Source organism: Clupea harengus, chromosome 2, assembly GCF_900700415.2.
Source record: "Clupea harengus chromosome 2, Ch_v2.0.2, whole genome shotgun sequence".
NCBI classification, from domain to species: Eukaryota; Metazoa; Chordata; class Actinopteri; order Clupeiformes; family Clupeidae; genus Clupea; species Clupea harengus.
The window spans coordinates 21,884,002-21,898,873 of NC_045153.1; the positions used below are offsets into that span (position 1 = coordinate 21,884,002).

At 42.7% G+C, this 14,872-nt stretch overlaps 1 protein-coding gene across 2 annotated transcripts in view; it reads left to right on the top strand.

The window, feature by feature from the left end:
- The window catches only part of itgbl1 (integrin, beta-like 1), a 69,327-nt gene that overhangs the window by 3,569 nt on the left and 50,886 nt on the right, over nucleotides 1–14,872 (top strand). The window contains exons 1-2 of one of the 2 annotated variants that reach the window (XM_031586748.2): nucleotides 705–928; nucleotides 3,451–3,653. In XM_031586748.2, the coding sequence (XP_031442608.1) occupies nucleotides 837–928; nucleotides 3,451–3,653 (295 nt within the window). In that variant the 5' untranslated portion in view covers nucleotides 705–836. Of the gene's footprint in view, nucleotides 1–704; nucleotides 929–3,450; nucleotides 3,654–14,872 lie in introns of those variants that run through there. The other variant, XM_031586747.2, reaches the window with a different exon arrangement.

Sequence of the window (14,872 nt, forward strand, 5' to 3'; positions counted from 1 at the left end):
ACATGGGGATAGTCACTATTTTGGGCAGCAGTTACAAACCCATGGCAAACGTGATTAACTTGTGCTGCCTGAACACAGACAACACATTAGGGCCAATTTGCAAGTGCTTACATCAGTAACTGTTGCTACCTACCGTGTCATTGGCACCTCCAAATGCAAAAAAAATAATCCATTCGAATATTTGGCTGCTTCTATGCTAAGGTATAAAACACTACCTAGTGTCAACTTACCATATCCTCATCAAAATGTCATATCAACACAACACCCACCACACTAAGTAACCCAAACTAGACCCCTACCCTAACCCCTAGCGCAAATACAAGCCACTTTTCCAAAAAGTCAACAGAACCTGTCAACAAAAAATACCAAAATAAGTTGGGAGTTAAATTAATTTAAACTAGTTCCCACACACAGGTCTTCCGGCAAGTTAAGTGTGAGCCACTAACTGCATAATGTTTATGAAAATCAATTAAAAATCATTTAATTAACAACAATGTATTAGTGTAATCATCCTTATTAACAACATTTGCAACAGCTATAGTTAACTAAAATGAAACTTTTTGTTTTTAAAAAACTATAAAAGTGCTATTGTAACAACCGTTTCTACTTGAGTCTTTTCATAGTTGAGTTCATTGTGTTGCCATCTGAGCTCTCACCAGCTCCTGCCCCGGTACGGTACCAGAAGTCAAGACTAATCAAAGGCACTTGTATGGAGAGTTCTATTGGCCTCAGAAGAGACTGAGCCGGTTTGGGCCAGCCCGCTTCCCCTCTGCCTCTGTCTGGAAAAGAAGAAATTCCTGAAGGCATTGCACTGCAGGTTTCTTTGGGATCTAAACATGCATGCAGAGGCTTTGGTGAACTCTGTCTCAGTTTCTTTGCTTCTGATTTTGCTCTCAGCTGTTGAGGAAAGTTTATTGCAATCGCTGAGGTGAGTTACGTGGGCTTTTTTTGTTTTTTCTCATCAGTTTAGAAACTTTCTCCCTCTCTTTCTCCCTCTCCCTCTCTCACTCTCTCTCGGCTGTACTCTGCTTAGCACTGCTGAGGTTTTTTTTCTTTTCTGCTGACAGGCTCAACTTTTTGGACACTGGAGCTGCAAGAATTCTGCTCATCTAGGCTTCTGTGTGCATGATGTTTGCTTGGTGTCAGTGATTTTTATTTTAGTCTTAGTCACAGGGAAGGCTTGTTATATTTTTTTCTGATAGTGATTACCCCGCCGTGAAGCTATTTTCTTCTCCAAATACTTCCCCTGACAAAAAAGTATACATTCAAGTGACTCACTAGAAGGGTATGTTGCATGAGCAACACAGAAGCAACAACTCCTTTCACCTATCGGAGAGATTTCACTTGAACAATCTAACGTGCTCTGAATTTGGCAGGAATCCACTGTCCCATTTCTGTGTGCCTTGCTACAGTAAAACTAGCCTTTTTTTAATGTGGCTCAGGTTACACCGGTGTCTCGACGACACACAAAGCCACTCAGACTCTCTTGTGACTGCCCTTCATAGTAAGTCTAGAGATTCTGTAACCCAGTTATTGAGGTGTCCTTACAGGAAGCTTTTCAGAGTCTAGCTCGGCTAGTGTTTACCGGGCGGCGAGGCTGCGACAGCTGTTAAAAAGGGGTGCGCACAGTAAACAGGGAGAGGGAAGAGAAGGATTGACTTAACTGTTTTGGGGCTGTGTGAGCAGGTGCACCACAGCGTGTACCCTCTCAGCCTGCAGAGCCTGGGTATCCATTTACTGGTGAATCAGGGCGAAATGTTGAAACCATTAGTAAATCAAATTATTATGTTTTTGTCGTTATGTAATGATGAACTCAGTATTTTGGGATTGGTTGGTGTTGAGCAATGGCCATTTCCATATATATGTCAGACCTTATTTTTTTATGTTTGTTTTTTTAGGGGGATACTTATCGATGGAAATGTAAAAATAATATACCGATATGATGGTCTGATGTGAATGTTTGGTTCAATCTTTAAGTGTATTCCAAACGTTCATGAAATGGGTTATCTGTTTTTGAACACTCTTTATTTTTCCCCTTTTGTGGAGCAGTTCTTTTTTACTGCCCCATAAGCCCAAAGTCCAGCTGGAGGAAAGCAGAGAGTGGAATGTCTATCGGAGGAGATTCCACAGTTGCTCCTGGGTGGTGGAGGGATAGATCACATAGACGGCTGTTTGTTTTGAATGGACGGAGAATAACAGTCATCCTCTTCCCCCAGAGTCTTGTTATTTGGCCTGTTCACACACTTAGATTTAACTTGATATTCCTATACTGAGGTTCAAGTAAAACTGTTGCTCATACATGTGTTGTGTGTAAGGCCAGGCTTCTTTATACAACTGCACTGATGGAGTCAATTATTTACTGACCAGAAGTTTTTTTTTTTATAAAAAAGCTGCTCATAAATATTACTGATACAAACATATTAGCTTGTCAATAGATATGCAGCTGTTGTGTAACAAGTTGGCTACATGGTCTGCAGACATCCAGTGTAGAACAACAAGAACATAGTTTGATGTGTGTAACATGTGGGTGTTGCCGTTTTCTCTAAGTGGTTCTCTATGGTTTGCTATCTGACATTTCCACTTTATCTTCAAAGTTCTCCAAAAACAAAACTCTCAGACATTTTGGTTTAGAAATGAAAAATCAATAACTCACAGAGGAACTGAAATAGAATATTTTAATACTTCAAATATGATATGAATAGTTTGAGAAATTAGCTATGATGTTAGAGAATCCATCAATATCCAAGACTTTCAACCAGGGCTTCTCCTCTGCCAAAAAGAGATTTACAGCCCAGAGAGGGAGAGTCTGGTTGTCATTAGGATGGTGTTTCCAGTCACAATGCACCTCAAATGTGCTCTGTCTTAAAGGGAAACTCTCCACTTTTAAAGGTCTGCAGTAAAACGAAGCCCATGCTGCATTGTAAGACCCTTAAATAAGCTCTTGGTGTCTTAGCAGACGAGTGTATGCAGTTTTGTCACGGCAATAAAACTCACTGGGCATCCTGCTAATGCCAGGTTGCTGCAGACCATATTAGCATTTAGCAGTGAACATTTGTCAGAAGAGTATACAACCCACCAACACCTGACTTGGCCAATATATTTAAATGTTTGCTCTTCAGGGGAATCTTTCATACGAGCATTGAGCAGTGGGAATTTGTCAAAAAGAACAAACAACCCACATACAACTGACTCTACTAATATACTGACATTGCTGATGTTTACCATATGTCTTTCATAAAAGTATCCGAGAGGGTACACATTCTTCGGGATTTGTGCCCTCCTAACCTTGGCAATGCTCTTACCATGCCCCCACTAGGAGAGCAGGGAGCTGCGCCAACAGGTGAATTAAATTTGGTGTTACCGCTTGAATTAAGTGGAGGATATATAAGCACTCTGCTCTTCTTCCTCCTCCTCTTCTCCTCCTCCTCCTCTTCTCCTCGTCCTCCTCAGGCAGGTTGGAGGGGGGTGCAGGCTCTCGTCCGAAGCCTCACAGAGACGCTGCAGGACTCCAGATGGCCTGATCTGCAGCGGGAGGGGGGAGTGTGACTGCGGCGTCTGCATATGTCAAGTCACTGACCCGGGGAAGTTCTACGGGCCTCGGTGCGACTGCCACGACTGGGTCTGCGCAACATATGACGGCAAGACCTGCTCTGGTGGGTGATATAACTGAGGTGGTGTTGATTTTTTCTTTATTTATTTTTTTACTTCTAGAAAGAACTTGCAAAAGGGGGGGTAAGCACACATGTGTGCATGCTCACAAACACACAGACAGACAGTAACATTCCAAAACATTCCAAGCATTTCCTCTCAAACAACAATAAAAAAAAAAACATAGCATAAACATAATGTACAGAAGATGCCATGTCTTGCTTGAAAAGGGTAAAGGCAAATAGCTGATTAGCTCTTAGCAGAATGGATTGGCAAAAGTGAAATATATAAAAATGACTCACTATATCATTACAGTCTTCTTGCTCATTTCATACACATTTTAGACATACAGTGTAGATGGGCATTTATTTGTAAATATTATATCATTGGCCTTGTAGAAAATGCCAGGCATTTAGGGATTATGGAACCACAGTCCCACAGTAAACCCTGAAGGCATGAAGCTAATCTGGATCCCCTTTGGCACCGTGTTCACACCCTATAACCATCGCAATCGGGCCTTTTCACACCTTTAAGCATTCCTGTATGAGACGAAATCACATATGAAGGCATGACTGTCCTTTAACGCGCTTCGCTTTAGAGTCACGGACAGACATGACAAACACAGGCCGACAGATTTGACATAGCTATTCCACTCTGGTTTCATTCCATTTCAGCCCACCCAGATTCATTTGGTTCCATCTACAGTTTATTCTTTCCTTTTTTTTATATCCATGGTGATGTCAGCGTCGAAGCTTTCCGGTGGATGTGCACATGGGATGAGTGATGTATTTGCACAGACAGGTTGTGAAGCCTGTGAAAAGCTCATTAGCTTTAGAAGGACCTCTGTGTGTTTGTGTGGGTCTGTGTGTGTGTGCGTGTGTGTGTGTCTCTCTCTCTGTGTGTGTGTGTGTGTCTCTCTCTCTGTGTGTGTGTGCTTGTGTGTGTATATGTGATCTGTATATGTTGGATGTGTGTGTGCACGATGTGTGTATGTCTGTGTATGATTGTGTGTGTGTGTGTGTGTGTGTGAGAGTTTCGACGCTTCTTGATAACAGTTTCACTCTCATCTCCTTCCGCTGCGCATGGGGGTCACATCTGGAGCCAGACTTTTTCTTCTTTTTCTCTTTTTTTCTCCTTTTCCCCCCACAAAATGTCAAGGCTATTTAGTACCTATTGAGATGAAATCACAGCACATCGCTTCTTGCTGCCAGATGGCAACCATTAGTTAGTTGGAGGCAAAGTAGGCAATTTGGCTCACGTTGACATGTTAAAAGAAGAATTAGATGCCACTGCTATTGTTATCTGTACAATGTGGGTACTTACGGCGTGTACGTGTCTTGTGTTATTATGCCGACCGTATAATGTATGTAGCTTTCCCCTAGCATCTCTGCTGTGCTTCGTGTGGTAATTTAACATGACAAAGGAAAGACAGCATTTCAGCATGTTCTGCACTGCGGTTCCCAACCTGCGGCAACCAGATCTATCTGTTTGTGTGTTCATCTCTCTGTGTGTGTGTGTGTGTGTGTGTGTGTTTGAGTGTGTGTGAGAGTGTGTGTGTGTGTGTGTGTGTGTGTGTGTGTGTGTGTGTGTGTGTGTGTGTGTACGATCCACAACATTTCAGATGCTCTGGAGTCATCCGTTGGCTGTCCAAACCTTTCCTCTCACAGCTCAGTCAGGAGGCTTTGCCTCTGCTCTAGCAGGGGAGAACACACGCCACTTCTGCCTCTCCTGAAAAAGTTTGGCTCACACACACCGCGTCCCATATTTGTCATGGGCAATAAAATGCATCTCAGTGGGTATCCTGCTGATGTCACGTTGCTGCAAACCATATTAGCATTTAGCAGTGAACATTCGTCAAAAGAGTATACAACCCACCAACACCTGACTTGGCCAATATATTTAAATGTTGGCACTTCCCATATATCTTTCATACGAGCATCTAACAGTGGGAATTTGTCAAATTTGTCAAATCCTGAAAACGTGTTTGGCTCACACACACCAGGTCCCATGCCATGTCTCGGTTTAGAGCCTATTCATCAGGGTTGTGTACCCTGCCATACCACCACTGAGTTGTAGTATCAGTCAAATCAAATGGCACATTATTGCTTCCAGAATGGCCTTAGGTTCGCTTGTGTATTTCGTAGTTAGGAGAGGTGTGAGCATGGAGAACATTCTGCTCTCACTTTGATCAGGCAACAGTATGAACTTTGTTTAGCGCTTTGTGTAAATAAGTCACAACACCATATCTATCATGTGGCCTTTGTAGCAGTAGCTTATTGTTTTAACTAAAACCTGCTGTGAGTGATGTAACGTTTGTCACACTCTGAGACAGTGGGTGACTGTGTCCCACCCATAGCCATCTCAATGTGTTGTATGGATGAAGAACAGCTGGCAGGCTGGGTTGCTACTCACTTTTGCAGGCTCCTGTTTTCACAGAGCCCAGGAGAGACCTAGAGACATTTTCCCCAGAGCTTCTGTGTCAGTTATGTCAATACATCTAACCTTGGGCCAAGCTTACTACCAAAAACCCAGCATAAAGCCCCTAATGAGTAGTCAAAGTGACTAGCAGGAATGACACTTCCTTCAGATGACCGTATTCCATTGAAATGAATTGTGTGGATGACAAGATCTACAAAACTATACTTGGGAAAATGGTACAGGCCGGTAGTAGCCTGCGTACTGCTGCCTTAAATATTCCTAATACACTGCAGGGTGGGAAAGTACTTAGAGTAAACACAACAACATATTCAGTTGTTTTAAGAGCACAATAATGTTCAGCAAGTTCCTGAAGAAGTTGTCGTAGTTATTTGCAGTAAAACATGTAAGGTTGTCTGAAGTCAGTCATGTTCAGGCAGTTCAAGTATTTTGATGTACTTTCTTAGTCTTATGCACCAAATGCACATGCATTTGAACTGAGGTTGGTACAGTTGGCCATGCCCAGGTACTTTTCAGTGTGTATAATACTAAAGTGCCTGTTCTTTGTACCTGGAGTTGGTCTCCTCTGTAATGTCTTATGTAACACTGGGATTTCCCAGAAATCAAAGTGTTAGCTACGGTTCTTTCACTGCCCATGGGTTCTGGCTCACTAGCCTTTAAAATAGAGCACTTTAAGAAGCTCTCTTCAGAAAGGTGACATTAGCAGCTGCAGCTACAGCTGTCCACCAGCTGTGTGTGCATCACCTGGTATTTAACTCAGTTCTTGTCCTTCAACCAGATCACCTCCCAGACCGTATAGTATTGTGCTCTCTCTTTTCACAACAGCCTTTTTATTTGCCTTTTTACTCTGCACTCTTGAAAAAAAACTTCTAACTGAGTGACCTTCAGTGTTTTTTTGTTGGAATACTCCATACGTACTGTTCTTACGAGGTTTGTAAATGCTTTGACACTACAAATGCAGAAATGGGTCATGCCAGTCGAGGTTTTGAGATTGAAATAGAAAGCAAAAAATAAATAAAAAAATACGTGAAAAAAAAACAATGGAATGGGTAGTGGGACATGGAGCCGTGTGATTGGGCTGCCCGGTGGAGTTCTTCCCCATAACCTCTCTACCATGCGGAGACTGTTCTTCCTCTCAAGGGTTCTGTTTTCACTCTGACTGCTTCTGCAGAGACGTGGCATTTTTTCCCCTCCCTACCCGTTTTTGATCTCTCTCTCCCCCCCTCCTCTCAGGATATTTCTGCTTTTAAATGGACCATGAGGAAGTTTTCATTCTTTCCTCTTTTTTTCAGCTTTCTCTCTCCTTCCTCTCTCTCGTCCTTTTTCACTTTTTTCTCTCTCTCTCACACACAGTGCTTCACTCACAGACAGACAGCTCAGGTCTGAGTGCCGAGCTCCTGCTGGAACACTAGAGCACCTCACCTCTGGCCAGCAGCCTGGAGTTGGATGTTAGAGAAGCACAGTGACTCAGACTTTCTCCAGTTCCCTGAGTATCTCAGAGACTTTTATCACATTCACCGGCTCATATGTCTTTATAATGACGACAGTAGACAATGTTGGGATTTGTCATTTGTAGAGGGATATTTTAAAAATGTCTGCCTCCTGTCCAGGAGAAGGCAGTGATGCAAAAACTCTGTTTTTCTCTTTCTTATTAAGGGTAGATGGTGGGTGTTCTTATTAAGGGTAGATGGTTGGTGTTCTTATTAAGGGTAGATGGTTGGTGTTCTTATTAAGGGTAGAGGGTGGGTGTTCTTATTAAGGGTAGAGGGTGGGTGTTCGTATTAAGGGTAGATGGTGGGTGTGGTAGAGAAGGTCTTTATTGCAGATGGGCTTTATTGATTAATACCAGAGAATTTCAAACGTCCCTGGCATCAGCACGTCATGAGTCTTTGCTTTTTAGAAAGCACTCAGAGATCCATAAACTGCTCAGTTCATAAACTCAGTCTGTCTTCTTGTCTCTTGGGTGCTGTGTCCGGCTCAGGCTGCATCTGAGGCATCAGGCACGTTGGTGGCATCCTGCTCCTTTCACAGAGTGGCCAGTCGACTGCCAACTGGCTAGTCTCCCTGTGGGCTCTCTGTCTGTCTCTGTCTCTCTCTCTCTACCTCTCTCTTTCTCACACACACACACACACTTATACACACTCTCTTGATGTCTTTTTTTGTCTTTCTATTGTCTCTCAGATTACATTTGTCCCATTTAATTTTTACAGCAGACAAAGAAGAGCTGGTCGTCTTATACTCATTTACTTTAAGTGCAGGCTGTTTGGAAAGACCATCAAGGCATATCCTGGTAAACTGGTTGGTCACAAAGAGTGTCTGAGTCAAATTCTGTGCCAGAATAGGATGTTGTACTGCGACTCTGTGACTCTGGAAGTTAATAAGTTTAATTTATGGCCTCACTTAGTTGAATCAGTTTTGCTTTTATTGTGTGTGTATCTTTGCCCAGCTCCAGAGACAAGGAGCACAGTTTTAGTTTTAAAAAGTTAATGGATTTCTCTGGTTGGGTTAGTTGAAGTGTTCACTATTCTCATGGGGTCAGGCTGATATATGGTTTGTGTGTAAACACTGACTGATTGGGATGGGGTGCGCTTGTGGTTTTACCAGGCAGCTTAAAAGCAAAGGGGTTACATCAATACACTGACAAATGACATACCTTCAAGGCCGTAATCTCTTGGGGTCTAACCACGGGCAGTACAGTAGTGAACTAACTGGGCTCAATAAATAGCTCTTCACTCTGAAATCCGAGACGCTGGAGTCAGACTGGAGTGCTCCGTATGGCTGGCTTTCTCCTTTCTGCAGGAGCTAAGAAACCACCAATAAATCCTATTACGCCATCCCTGTGGACGGTATAAATGCCTCTTTAACAGCGCAATCTGAAATACAGCCTGGAACTTATGGAGCACCAACACCAGACCCTAAATGTCACCCTCCATTAACCGAGGCAGACATTCACTCGGTTTGGTCGTGCAATACGTTCCATAGCCCAGTGGAAGCCCTGGATCATCAGCCAGCCGGCATAACACCTCTCCTGCTTCTGACTCTTTCTTTCCAGTGTGTGTGTGTGTTTAAATATGCAGCAATGTAATTCTCCTGCCTTGGTGGGCGACTGGAGTCTAATTTAGCACAGAGTGGTTGGCAGAGGGTAAGTTTGTCTTAGCCTCCTTCCCTTCCCTTTCTTCCCCTGCGCCTCCTCGTCCGCCACCTCCACCTTTGTGCCCTGGCTGTGAGCGTGGCAGAGAGAGTTATTACCCCAGACAGGTGTCTCGCTCTTCACTCATGCAGAACCTGGCCTGCCGCACAATCATTTCACGCCTGACATCACTAAATAAGAGAATCGCAACGAGGGATAATTGCCTATTGAAATCAGCCTTGTTTTAGACATATATAAATATATATGGCACTGGCTAAACAAACCCCCGAAATGGAAAGAAAAATGTCATCATCAAGAAAATAAATTCCAAGCACCAGGCCGCAAATTACCTCACAGCCAATCCATTGTCTATGTTTCAGTTATTAAGCAGGAAAAACGTGGTTAGTGTTTTGCAGAGGATTTTTCAACTATCTGATTGATATTCACAATGTTTCTAATTTGCAATAAAACTATAATAGAATATGCCAACAGTTGTTAATCTTGGCTGTTTAGGGAATGTATTATAATTCTGTCATCTTTATGTGTTGTAAGATAATCAGATCAATCTATTCTACAGCACAGACTAATAGCAGACCTGTATCGACGTGTAATTGCCACTTTTGAAGTCTGTGGCCATTCTCCGTATTAAATGCATGGAGATTTAGGAATCATTTGATGGTGTTTGGTTGAGGCAGATAACATCTAGATTGAATTTTCCACTGGACGCATAAGGCCACTGCTTTAATTATTAGTCCATATGTAATTCAATATGGACCAATCGTAAACGTGTCACCTTTTGCAATGAACGGATTTTAATATATAACTGATAAGTAGTCCTTAAGATTTGCCAAAGTCCTTTTTCACTGCAGTATTTGTCTCTGCTCCAGCATATGATACTTGTCCCAGGTTTCTGAATTCAGGTTATTTTGCTATGTCATGCAACAGTCTTGAAATTATGCTTTTCTTAAAGAATGATATGAAACCGGTTCGCGTAAAACACCTAACTCCACACTGGTTGTATGTACTGTGATTCTTTAGTGGTTCCCCATGATACATTGCAGTCGCAAATAAATGTTTTCCATGGCTTTGATCATAACTAATCATAGATTTTCCTCCCAGCAGACCTTTTAGTGGGGCTGTAGTTTTATTGACGTTAGGGGTACTATCTCGGGTGATACAGTGCACACATTAATACAATGACTGTGTAGCCAGGCAATATAAGAATGATGTGTACAGCCTCGTCACCATCAATTTATTTGATGGTGTTTGGTGTGTGTCACAGTTGCCTTAAAAATAAACATATAAATGAATAAATAAACATGGACGTGAATCACAGTCCAACCCTGAAATTAGCAAAACAAAATGACTCATTGCTGCACTATCTACACCACATCTAAGCAAGGGACATCACCTATTAATTAGTTTCACAGCTGTTTAGTGTGATTCATGTGGCCACGAAGGCCAGTGATTTTGCTGTCCCTCTCCTTGATCAAAGGAGGGGTGGGAAAACGAAAAAGAGGGAGAGAGGTAGAGAGAAAGAGGTAGAGACAGAAAGAGGGAGGGAGAGACAGAAAGAGAGGCGACCCTCGACAGCCTCAGACAGCCCTAGCAAAGAAAAAAGGGGGAGAGAGAGAAAGAAGGAGGGACAGATAAAGAGAGAGAGAAAAAGAGAGATGACCCTCGACAGCAACAGACTTTCCTAGCAAAGACAGAGATTGAAGAGGGGCAGCGAGAAAGAGTGAGGGGGACAGAGAAAGAGAGAGAGAAAAAAGAGAGACAGTCCCAGAAAGCCACAGATAGCCTGGAGCTGTTGTAGATTACAGCCCAGGAGGCAGGCAGGCAAGCGGAGACGCGGTGGACAGCAGCAGGGCCCCCACGCTGCCTCTGGAGGGGGACGAGAGGGCCCAATTAACTCGTCTGCCTGATTGTCTCTGCGTTTCAGATCAGCACCTAGCATCAGATAGTCATTATGAGCACACTCCAGGGCAGCTGTAGAGAGAGCCGGGTGTGAGGAGACCGAGAGCACAGGATTTATATTCTCACACAATATGGTCAGGGTGCTCTCCTGAATATGGAACGTTTTTTTTTTTTTTCATTTCATTATAGTGTAATGGAGGGAATATGAGAAGAGTAGTGTTGGAAGGTGTTGGAAGCTATGCCGTGTCAACATCCCAGAGCTTTGGGAGTATATAAAACAAATGAAATCATTAGCTGGCATTGACTGTCCAGGGTAAACACATAGACACCACTTCATGTGGTTCTGCGGTTGAGTATGTTTCCATACACGGATGGCCATATTTGAACCAAAATATTTTTCAGGCACTACTAGGTAAACAAATGCTTCATTCCATATATGTATTTTGCTTGAGGGTCCTCTGCCCGCATTCAGTGTGTATACCCATACGATCTGTCAAGTCAGGCTTGTGGGGCCATACATTTGCTTGGATAGGCCAATGGCAACACGAGACATATTTGGTATCCTTCAATCAACCATAATGTGATGGTTCGAGGGGGTTTCTAATTAAAGACAGTGATCACCATAGTTAAATCAAAAACTTCTTCGGAGTGATGAGTACTCTGCGGTTTCATTTTCTACCTACTTTGTCAGTAATCTATAAAACAAAGCATTTCTAAACCCTTTTTTATGAAAATCGCCGGGAGGAAAATAGTATCGATTCTGTTGCTGACACATCCAGCCAAGCTGTGAATTGAATTGCAACCATTAAGATTATAAACCTGTGACATGCAATTTATGATTAGTCCAATTTACGCTTGTCTTTGATAATACAAAAGCAACATAAATCTGCGCATTAGCCACCAGCTTCACTTCAATAACGAGATCTGCTGGGAAAGCAAGACCGCCGTTCAAGACTAATGGATAGCCTTGTAAAGTGGACATCAAATTTACATGATGGATTAGACAAGGGAGTGATTGAGGACGCCACAGGAGACCTCCGCTAAACGTGTGGATGTATGTGTTCTATGACATGTCTTCAAATGGGATGATTCACCTGGATGCATTTAGTTTTCCCTTCCTCTTTACTTCTATGGAGATGATTAAGACTGATCAGCTTGTTGTAGCAAGTGCATTGTCCACACAAAGTGCATTGTGCTTTTCTGTCTAAAAAAAGACTGCAGAGGGAAGACGACAATTGGACAGATGAGAGCATGCTGTATTTTGATGATGGGAAGCAATGCGAGAAAGAGAGAGAGGAAAGAGGAGGAGGGGAAAAGATGCGCTGAGCTCACTGTTCCTTTGGGAGAATTTTGGGAGAACGGTGGAATCTGCACCTTTCGCCTTTTTTCTTTCTTTCTTTCTTTCTCTCTCATCATTCTGCCTTGTCACGTTGCATAATCAGTTCATAACGAGAGAGGTGGAGGGGGTGGGGTCTCAGCCCTTTTGATTGGGTCGGATTAAAGTCTTTTCTCACTGTCAATTAAGTGTCTTCTGGTGTCGGAAGCATTTAAGCACATTAGCCTGACCCTGTTTCATGGATGGCGCATCCCCACTTCTGCCCGCTATTCTCAGCATTTGGCTTTCTCTCTCTCCCCTTGGCTCGACCTGAGAACCTCTTTGAATGTGTCACAGCGCTTTTGAATGCTCCTGTTTTTTCTTCCTCGCCACAACACAACGGCGGATTTGAATATCGTTAACCCGGAGAGATCAGCATGGAAATGTGAAATCCTGTAATCTGCAGGCTTCAAAAATGCAATGTGATGGCTTTTGGTTTATTTAGCTGTCACTTGATTGAATTGTACACGTTGTGAATGCACTTGACATTAATGGTAAAGATTTGAGCCCCAGAAAATGTGTGGATATCACAGTTTGCTCTTCAGTATGAAAAGATCTGTCTCCTTATAGCTGGAATGCACAGACACACACACACACACACACACACACACGCACACACACACACACCTGGAAACAAACAAACACACACACACACCTGGATACAAACACACATACATAACATACACACTCTCACAAACCATTACACAGGCACACACACACACTTCTTCATTTAATGGGGTATCCCTCCCAGTGTGCACAGAGCCGTGGAAAGTATTAATGGTTTGTAGATCACCCTGTCCTTCACCCCGTCTCCAAAATCCCACCCAAATCTGGAACTAATGACAAAATCAATGTATTATTGAACCCGGGGGCTCCATCTATGAGCCTTCATTTGGTGCTCCTCTTATTTTCACATTACTGGACCATGAGGCCCCCTGCACCTGCATTTTAAGTGTTTTCTCGCTCTCCTCCAAACAGTCAATACCTTCTGAATACCTATTTAAATACCTATCTAAAAGGATAGATTGCAGGTGTCTTGTAATATCATGCATGACTGCTAGATGAACTATCAGAATCCTGTCAAAAAAAGCTAGAAATACCTGGCAGATATTGTGTCAGAATCACCAGGGTCTAGGTTACTGTTTAACACGTGATCATTTTCTAAACCCTCCTGCGTGTTGCGCAACTTCCTCTTAATTCTCCAGCAATGATTTAAAAATATAACTTTGTTGTAAAATGTAATGGGATAAGATTGTCATTATCACTTTCAGCCACTGGTTGTCGGCGTATATTAAGTGTCTCCTCCACTCTGGATCATCTGAATGTCTCGTCACTATCCTGCCTCACTGACCTGGTGTCTCACATGAAACCAACAACATGCCGTACAAATTTGATTTCCTCTCGCCTTTTTAAAAGAAGTATTTTAGGTTGTGCGTAGAATTGTCCTCAACATCATAAACAAATCATTGGCCTCGGGAGGTGTACTAATACATTTTAAAGACGCTGTGGTGCAGCCTTTTCTTAGAAAGACCAACCTGGTTCCTGATCCTCCGTCAAGTTTAGGACCTATCTCTAAGGTTCCATTTTTACCCCAAATACTTGAGAAGGCTGTTTTTAATCAATTACAAGATTATATGACCGAGGATAGGATCCTTGACATTTGCCAATCTTGGTTTTTGTGCCATGCGCAGCACTGAGTCTGCACTCCTGCTAGTTACCAACAATCTGCTGCTCACTGCTGACTCAAAGGGCTGTTCCGTCTTAGTCCTCTTAGACCTGACTGCTGCCTCGGTACAGTGGACCACAGAGTGTTGATTGGGAGGTTGGAGCATTGCATTGGGCTAAGGGGGAAAGCACTTGAGTGGTTTGCCTCTTATTGATCTGATAGGATCGTTGTGGTCAGTACTGATGACATCCTCTGTTAATTACAATATTACAAACTAGCAGTGGTGTAGACCAGCCTCTCATCCTTCACCGATTATCACTAGGAGCAGAAATGGGCGAAGCACCAGTTATACGGTAGCTTAATGCTGACTGTATGCTGACAAGATCACTTTATGTCTCAGTGGAAAAACATTAACTTTGTCTCACAGAAGTAAAGGCATATCTGGCTAGATAGACACAATATTTTGGTAAGCGTTTGATGATGTTCTAGGTGTACATGCACCTCGTCACATCATTCATGCTAGGATTATTTATCGGATTGCTAACATTAGCTCTGATTTCATTTCACTTAATTTCCAAGTACATCCACACCTTCTTACGATATAGTAGAATAACGTTTTAACAACTAATTCCTGGGGGAGAAATATAAAAATGTGCAGATATTAGCATAGGGAAAACTAACTGTTTGAATTATACCCTGT